At 61.1% G+C, this 8,570-nt stretch overlaps 1 protein-coding gene across 1 annotated transcript in view; it reads left to right on the top strand.

The window, feature by feature from the left end:
* The first annotated feature begins 2,944 nt into the window (after positions 1–2,944).
* The window catches only part of Ccdc37 (coiled-coil domain containing 37), a 12,074-nt gene continuing 6,448 nt past the window's right edge, over positions 2,945–8,570 (top strand). Inside the window, exons 1-9 of the mRNA XM_013032293.1 lie at positions 2,945–3,002; positions 4,081–4,262; positions 5,593–5,785; positions 6,337–6,404; positions 6,512–6,675; positions 6,930–7,010; positions 7,371–7,546; positions 8,275–8,322; positions 8,408–8,513. Of these exons, the coding sequence (XP_012887747.1) occupies positions 2,945–3,002; positions 4,081–4,262; positions 5,593–5,785; positions 6,337–6,404; positions 6,512–6,675; positions 6,930–7,010; positions 7,371–7,546; positions 8,275–8,322; positions 8,408–8,513 (1,076 nt within the window). The remainder of the gene's footprint in view (positions 3,003–4,080; positions 4,263–5,592; positions 5,786–6,336; positions 6,405–6,511; positions 6,676–6,929; positions 7,011–7,370; positions 7,547–8,274; positions 8,323–8,407; positions 8,514–8,570) is intronic.

Raw genomic sequence — 8,570 nt, forward strand, 5'->3', positions numbered from 1 at the left:
CCCCTGCGTCCTCCCGGGGTCCACATGGCCGGCCACCTGCGCGCCCAGCCCCGTCCCCGGGCCCGCGCCGGTCATCCCAGCGGCTCAGGAGGCTGAGCTCTGAGGATCAGGGCTCAAAGCCAGCCCTGAGGCTGGAAGTGGCGCTGTGGCTCAAGGGGTAGCGCGCCAGCCTTGGGCAGACAAGGCCAGGGACAGCGCCCAGGCCCTGATTTCAAGCCCCAGGACTGGCATAAAAACAAGCCAGCGAGCGAGCCCGCGTACCCCTCTGTCTGGAGCTTATTAGGCTCTGGGAAATCCACAATAAACCGATTTTTGTGCCGTGATAACCCTGTGGTGGTGACTGCAGAGAAGCGAGGTGCGGGACACGGGGAGGGGGCGGGGAGGCCTCCGCAGAGGACTGTCGAGGGAAGAGCCCCCATGGGGAGGGGGCGTTTCATGGCTGAGGAAGCTGCAAGCACAAAGGCTCCGAAGCAGATCAAAGCTGGTGCCGGGGAGAGTGTGCGGCAGAATGGGGGACACGGAGCACATGGTGAGGCCCTGGGCAGGGGCGAGGGGCTGGGGCCGTGCGGACCCTTCCTCAAGCGCCGTGTCCCTCCCCAGGCCAGAATCTCCTTCAACAATGCCAAGTTTCCCATCAACCCACGGGACCTCGACCAAGATGTCCAAGATACTGTCTGAAGTGCTCAAAAACTTGGCCCCCAACAGTAAGTGTGGGCTTGGGGGAGGATGGGCTCTGGGGGTCCAGGCCAGAGACAGAGAGGAGAGACTCACCCCAGGAGGTTCTAAGTCTGCAGCCGGGGCAGGTAGGCCCCGTTCCCTAGATGCGAACTCACTCAGGAGTTTCTTGGCCCACCCTAGGCCGGAAGGCTGAAGCAATAGGAGTGGGTGGTCTCCCAGTTCTGGGGGGCTGGAAGCTGAAGAGCAAGCTGTGGGCAGGCGGGGGCCTCCTGAGGCTCAGGGGGCAGGCTGTGCCGCGCACTCCTGTGTTCCGGCCGCTGGCATCTCTGTGTGCCTCCTCAGGGCCCTGTGGTGTGGCCTGTGTGGGCATCTTGAGTTCAGCCCCCTGGTGATGTCGAGTCAGGGCCCATTCCACAACAACCTCAGCTTTGGCGGCCACATCTGCAATGATCTACGTTCCAGGTTCTATGGTACTGAAGCCTCAGGATTGGGGGGCGGGGGACGGTTCTGACTGTAGCAGGCCATGAAGAAGCGCGCCCCTCCCTGCTCTCCACCAGCCACGGCTGCCCGGCTGCCTGCGGGACCGTGGCGGCTGCCCTGGCCTCTGAGCCCACTGGCTCGCCATGCAAGGCCCCTCTCTAGCCCAGTGACACGCTCACTGCCCGGCGCTCATGGTGGACGGCTCTGGGGCTCTGGGAAGGGCGTCTGCGCAGTGCTATCTGTGTGCTCACCACTCTTTTGCTTTTAAATTTGAACTTAATTTGTTTTTGACATAGAAGTCCGTAGTTCAGAAGGTTCATCTTCAGCCCCCCTGTGAAGACTTAGCCCCACCCTGCCCCTTGGGGACACCTTGGAAGTGGCCAGTGCCCCCGTCCCTCCCCTGCTGGAGATTGACTGTCCACATACATTAAAGAGGGCAGAAGCTGGTGTAGTGGCTCTCACCTATAATCCTAGCTGCCTGCTCAAGAGGCTGAGAGCTAAGGATCATGGAGAGTCCATGAGGTTCTTGTTTCCAATTAACCACCAAAGTTCAGAAATGGGGCTATGGCTCAAGTGGTAGAGCACCAGCCTTGAGCGAAAAAGCTAAACAAGAACGCAGGGATCTGGGTTCAAGCCCCAGTACACACACACACACACACACACACACACACACACACACACACACACGAGCAGAGATTTCCACAGGACAGCTGTAACCCCAGTGCCACCTCCAGCACAGCGGCAGGGCCAGGGCAGGTGGGAGGCGGGTGTGGAGGGTGAGTACAGGAGCGGCAGGGGCAGCAGGGGCAGGAGCGGCAGGGGCAGGAGCGGCAGGGGCAGGAGCGGCAGCGGCAGGAGCGGCAGGGGCAGGAGCGGCAGCGGCAGGAGCGGCAGGGGCAGGAGCAGCAGCGGCAGGAGCGGCAGGAGGCGGGTGTGGAGGGTGAGTACAGGAGCGGCAGGGGCAGGAGCAACAGGGGCAGGGCAGAAGGCAGCAAAGGGAGGCCGGCACCAGGCCGGTGTCTGGCTGGAAAGAGGGCAAAGCAGAGAGAGGCTGCAGGGTGCCAGGGATGAGATGTTTGCTGGGGCGGCCTGGTGCAGGGCCAGGACAGGGAGATGGCGTGGGGAGACCCGCCGTGCCTGTCACGGGGACTTGCTTCCAGAAAGAAGCGAAGGAGTGATCCATGGAGCAGCTGGAAAGCTTGAAAACTGCAAAACGCTGGAAACAAAATCTCACCCCGCCCAGCCGCAGCGCCGGCGCAGGGTGCTCACGCACAGATGCACTGTAAAAAAACAACACTTTTTTTTGCCAGTTCTGGGGCTTGAACTCAGGGCCTGGGCTCTGTCCCTGAGCTGCTTTTGTTCAAGGCTAGCACTCCACCACTTGAGCCAAAATGCCACGTCTGGCTCTTTTTTTTTTCTGAGTAATTTATTAGAGATAAGAGTCTCATGGACTGTCCTGCCCAGGCTGGCTTTGAACCCTGATCCTCAGATCTCAGCCTCCTGAGTAGCTGGGATTACAGAGGTGGGCCACTGTGCCCGGCTGACCACCAAAACTTTAAAACAGGGTAAGACGCATCTAAGGCGAACTCAATCATCGTCCTAGTGGTGTAGATGTGTAGCTCTTATGTGCAGGGAGCATTCTGGTCCACCCAGACCGGACAGCTTCTGCACCTTTGGGCAGCAGGTGTTGGGGAAGAACACAAAGGTGCTGGAGCCCAGTGTCCGCTCGGTGCCACGTGAGTCATTGACTTTCTGTGTCTCCCCAGGGGCCACCGTCCAGGACATCATGAACAATTTTTCAGTCACTGAAGTACCACAGGACAAAGGGACCAAGATGGCCAAAGGTCAGACATGGGGGTGGGAGCCAGGCCCTTCCCTCTGCCCCAGATGCCCCTGGCCTCAGGCTGCACCACCAACAGAAGACGGCCAGTGCATCAGGAACACAGAGTAGGATTTATTTTTTCCTCTGGCTCCCAGGGTCTCACAACTTCATGGACTCATCCAGGTGACCAGGCCGGGAGTCTTTTCTGCTCCACCTGAAAGCCCGGGGCTTTTAACTACAAGGCTGTCTCATAGTTACACAAAGGCTGCTGCCACTCCATCCTGGTCACATCTGTCTCTAGGCAGGGAGAAAGAAACAAAGAAAATGCAAAACTGCCCTCTTGCTAACTCCATCCTTCTGGGAAAGGGTTCTTACCCAAAGCCCCATCCTGAAAATTCTGTCCTCATCCACTAGCCAAAACACAATGGGTGTTAAAACCAGCCTTGAGCTGAAGAGCTCAGGGACAGCTCCCAGGCCCAGAGTTCAGGCCCCACAACCGACAAAAAAAAAAAAAAAAACCCAAAACCAGGCATATTACTGCCACCACTGGGAGGATGGGCAGCCAGCTGCCGAGCGCCGCCCCCCACCTCCATCCCTGCCCAGCCCCCAGGTCTTCACAGAGCACTGACTTCCTACCAGATGGAGCGCTGTGCAACAGAGTGAGCTTCTACTGTGCTGTCCTGTTCTGCCCTGCCCTGGGCTCCCAGGCCAGGCTCCCTACACACACCTGCCCTGTTTCCTCTTTTTAAGCTTATGTGTGTGCACATGCATGCACACGTGCACCAGTATTGAACTCAGAGCCTCACAGCTCTCACTTGGCTATTTTGTTCAAGGTTGGTGCGCTACCACTTGGTTCACAGCTCTACTTCCAGTGTTTTGATGGTTGGTTGGCATTAAGAGTCTCACAGCCTCTCCTACCTCAGCTGGCTTTGAACTTCCATCTTTAGAACTTAGCTTCCTGAGTAGCTAGGATGACAGGCACAAGCTGGCGATTTCTCTTGTGATCTCTACACGAGAGCCTTTACCACGCCACAGTGCGGGAACGCCACCCCTGCTTAAACCACAGAGCTAGAGGGGCTTTGCGTTGACCTGAGGCACAGCCTGGTCCAGGAAGACATTTCTCCTGGGGGGCCGGGAGGGCTGCGGGGCGGAGACAGCCCCGCCTCGTGTGCAGCCGCCCTCTCCCTCCCCAGAGCACGGTGCCAGCGACAACCCTTTCCACTTGTCCGGAGATGCGGATTTCTTCGTGCTCAGAGAAAAGGAGAAGAGAAAGGCCATCTTGGTGAGTGTCTGGTCCCTCTGTGGACCCTCTCTGCTGCTCTGTCTCAGGTCCTCCTCCTCCCAGATCAACCATGGCTGCTCCTTCTGCTCCTTCTCCCCAGATCTATCAATCAGGCCTGTTCCTTCCCCTCTTTCTCCCCAGATCAATCATGGCTGCTCCTTCTGCTCCTTCTCCCCGCCCCCTACTCTCCCTGCCCCTTCCTTGGGCTGCTCTCATTCCAGAACCGCCCCTGGCAGAACCAGGTGGCCAGGGCTGCCTATCATCCTCCACAGCAAAGCCAGGCCACCCCTGTCTCTCCAAAGGCAGGGCTTCTAGCCTGGAGCTAGCCCACAAACAACACAGCTCCACTCCCCCCCATCAGAAGCCCGATGTCAGGCTGGGAAGGTGGCTCAGTGGTAGAGCGCTTGCCTTGCATGCCTGAGGCCCTGGGTTCGATTCCTCAGCACCACATAAGCAGAAAAAAAAAGCCGGAAGTGGCGCTGTGGCTCAAGTGGTAGAGCACTAGCCTTGAGCTGAAGAGCTGAGGGACAGCGCCCAGGCCCAGAGTTCAGGCCCCACAACTGGACCCAAAAACAAAAAAAAAAAAACAAAACAAAAAAAAACCCAGAAGCCCGATGTCCCGCAGATGTCCACAGCCCCCAGGAGGGGGCACCTGTGGTTGCCCTCACCCAGGTCCAGGGAGGACCAGAGACCCCAGGGGGCACCGCAGACCCAGGGGGCCGCCCAGCCTTCCCCATGGCCCTTCCCTGCACCCAGTGCCCTGCCCACCTGGCTGCCTCTCCTTCCCCCCAGAAGTCCAGCGCAGCAGCCTGCCTCACCCGTTTCCGGAGCGGCATCTTGCCGACTCTGTGACTCGAGTCCTCCAGTGCGGCGGGGTTGGGCTGGGTTGGGCTGTTGGCAGCAGCGGGCTTTGCAGCGGGAGGCTGGCTCTGCCCAAATCACAGACGCGGGAAGGCCTGGCAGGGAGGTGCCAGGCAGCCGTGGCCTACAGCCGGCCAACAGCAGCAGCCGAGAACAGAGCAGCCTCGGGCTTTCTGGGTTCTTTGAGAAACCCAGACGGCTCCAGTGCCTGGGCCCGCCATGGTTCAGCACAGCAGAGGGGCCCCCAAGCTAAGCGAGAGCTTGGCTCACTGGGCTGGTCTTTCAGCGAGGGGCTGCTCACCGTGCGTCCCGGGTCTGTGCTGTGCCCCTCCTGGTCTCCCGGGGCTCTTGGCTCAACCAGGGGCAGCTGTGCTCTCGGGTGGGGTTAGGAAGTGGGGGGTGTGGCATGTGCCCTTGCTGCCCCCATGCAGCAGATGCAGGGTAGCACGGGCCCCTCTGTCATCCGCAGGAGCGGGAGCAGAAGAAGAATCTGCGGGTGCACCAGAAGATGACCTACTCTTCCAAGTTGCTGGCCCGGCACGGCAGCCTCCGCCGAGAGCTGCAGATGGAGGAGGACACCGACGACCAGGAGCTGATCTCCGAGGCGGAGCGGCTGCGCTCCATCAAGGACAACACAGCCTGGAAGCTCGCCATGACCCAAGGTGCCGGCGCGTGGCCCAAGGGTCCGGAAGCCCCGCGAGTTCGGCGGAGGCTGGCGCCCTTTGGGGCCCGACCCCCGTATACCTGGCGGATCTGGGCACCGAGGGCTGCAGACTAACTGCTCAGTTCACGTGGTTGGCACCCTGAGTGGGAGGCGGCAGGTAGCAAAGAGGCAGCCCAGGGCTGGTGGGGCGGCGCCGGCAGAGCACTGCTGGCAGCAGGGGCCATCCCAGCACTGCAAAAAAAAAAAAAAAAAAAGTCAAGATGTGAAGGCGGGATAGCTCTGGAACAGATCCTGCGGCTCCCCAGGGTCCTGGTGGAGGGGAGCAGGCCAGGGGCCACAGGGCATAGGGCAAGAGAGGGGGGTTCAGACACACAGCCTGCGCCCTCGCGTCCCCCCCCATCCCCAGGGGGAGTTCTAGCACCTGGGGTTCCGCACTTTGCAATGTGGGCGTGGCAATGCGTGGCCTCCGCGGCCCTGCGGGTGTCGCAAGCGCTGTTCTCAGGAGCGGCCTGGAACTGCGCCTTCACCGCCTCACCACTCTCCTTGCAGAAAAGAAAGTGGAGCCCGACAGGATGAACAGCTACATCCAACAGAAGCGAGAGATGTTCCTCATCCAGGTAGGCTGCCCTCCTCTCTCTCCCCCACCCCCCAGCCCCGGCCTGGGGGCCTCCCACCAGGCGCCTGGCCCGGCCAGCGGCAGAGACCTGCTCTGTGCTGGCCTCAGTACAACCTAGAAATGAAGCGGAATGAGATGCAGCGGCTGGAGATGCTGGCCGCGCGGGAGGAAGGCAGGCTGAAGAAGGCCGAGAAGTCTCTGGAGAAGGACGCCTCCTTGTTTGATGAGTTCCTCAAGGAGAATGATCGCAGCTCCGTGCAGGCCATGCGCGTGTGAGCCTGCACCCTGCCCCATGCTACCCCGTCCCCCTGGGCCTGTGGGCCTGAGCCTCTCAGCATTCCCCACTGTCACTGTGTCCGTGGGCCTGGGACACCTTCCCGCCTGCCCTGCCACCCGCACCCAGCCCAACCCAGCCGCGGCTGGACGTGAGGCTCCAGCCCTGCTCGGAGCCTGGCCTCCCACTCAGGGTAAGGCCAGTGTGTGGAGGCTGCCTGAGATCATCCTCCTGACTCCCACCCCTCCCCAGAGCTGAGAAGGAGACCAAAGCGAAGATGGAGAAGATCGTGGAGATCCGGGACATCACCACTCAGATCATGAATATCAAGAGGTGCGGGCAGAGGACCGGCTGTGGCTGGGCTGTCTTCCTCACCCATAACCGGGCTTAGCACATAAACCTCCCAGGGACCCCAAACCTCCAGGGCTCGGGGGAGAAACTTTACACAGGGAGCTGGAGGAGACTCAGGCTACCATGGGCTGCAGGGACTGCGTAGCGTGGCCCAGGAGACTCCAGGCATCTCCCATAGCAGCGCAGCCCACAGGGCCAGAGGGCAGTGCCCCGGGCACCGACGCCTAGCCTGCAAGGCAGATGCCCTTCCCGGCCCCCACGCTGGCTCTCCAGGGGATGGGGCGGGCCATCTGGAGGTCGCAGTGGATGGGCCTTGACCTCCTGCCCCCTCCCTGGGCCCAGCGAAATCTCCAAATTCGAAGACTCACTACAGCGCTGCAAGTTGTATAAGGACTTCCTGTACAAGATGTCGCCTGAGGAGTGGCTAGAGGCGCAGAGCAGGAAGCAGCTGGCTTTCAAAAGGGCCAAGGAGATGGCTGCAGCCCCCAAACCCAGCACATCCACAGTGGAGGACAAAGGTAGTGAACGCCAGGCCGTCCCCAGAGTGGGCTCTGCTAGTGGCAGAGAGCGACCCTGGCCCAGGGCAGGGCCCTTCCGACACGCAGCCTCCCCGCTTCCCCCAAGGCTGCCCAGAGATCAGCTTCCAGTTCAAGCCAAGGGCTTGCCTTCCAAGGACCAACCTCCCTCCCTCCCTTCCTCTCTCCCTCCCTCCCTTCCTCTCTTTCTCCTTCCTTTCCCCCTTCCCTCCTTCCCCCTTCCTTCCCTCCTTCCCCCTTCCTTTCCTCCCTTCCCTCCTTCCCCCTTCCTCCCTCCTTCCCCCTTCCTTTCCTCCCTTCCCTCCTTCCCCCTTCCTTTCCTCCCTTCCCTCCTTCCCCCCTTCCTTCCTCCCTCCTTCCTTCCCACTCTTCCTTCCTCTCTCCATCCCTCCCACCCTCTCCTTCCTTTCCTCCCTCCTTCCTTTCCTCCCTCCTTCCTTTCCTCCCTCCTTCCTTTCCTCCCTTCCCTCCTTCCTTCCTCCCTCCTTCCCACTCTTCCTCCCTCCATCCCTCCCTCCCTCTCTCCTTCCTTTCCTCCCTTCCCTCCTTCCCCCACTCCCTTCCTCCCTCCCTCCCTCTTTCTTTCCCTCCCTTCCTCCTGGCCTTCCTCTTTCTTCCTCTCTCTCTTCCTCCCTCCCTTCCCCTGAGGTGGGGCCGTCAGATGAGGCCAGGAACCCAGGCTGCCCTGCTCCGTCCTTCATTTCCTCTAGGGTTAGGACCAGGAATCAAGAGCAAGGCTGCTTCCCAATGGTCCAAAGGTAGGTGGCTGGCCAGCGCCGGACCCGCCCCCCCGCAGGGCCCGCGCCGACCCCTGACCCCTGACCCCTGCCGCCGCTTCGTTAGAGCCCGGGAAGAAGTCGGTCAAGCTTGCGGGGTCGGAGCCAGCGGTGCGCAGCAGCAGCCACCTGCAGCAGAGCAGCCACCCCAGCGACCTCGCCGTCATGCAAGTGTGAGCCGCGGGGCCAGCCCGGGCAGCGGGGCCGGGAGGGGCCGGAGGGACGGCGGC

Source organism: Dipodomys ordii, unplaced genomic scaffold (assembly GCF_000151885.1).
Source record: "Dipodomys ordii isolate 6190 unplaced genomic scaffold, Dord_2.0 Scaffold153, whole genome shotgun sequence".
NCBI classification, from domain to species: Eukaryota; Metazoa; Chordata; class Mammalia; order Rodentia; family Heteromyidae; genus Dipodomys; species Dipodomys ordii.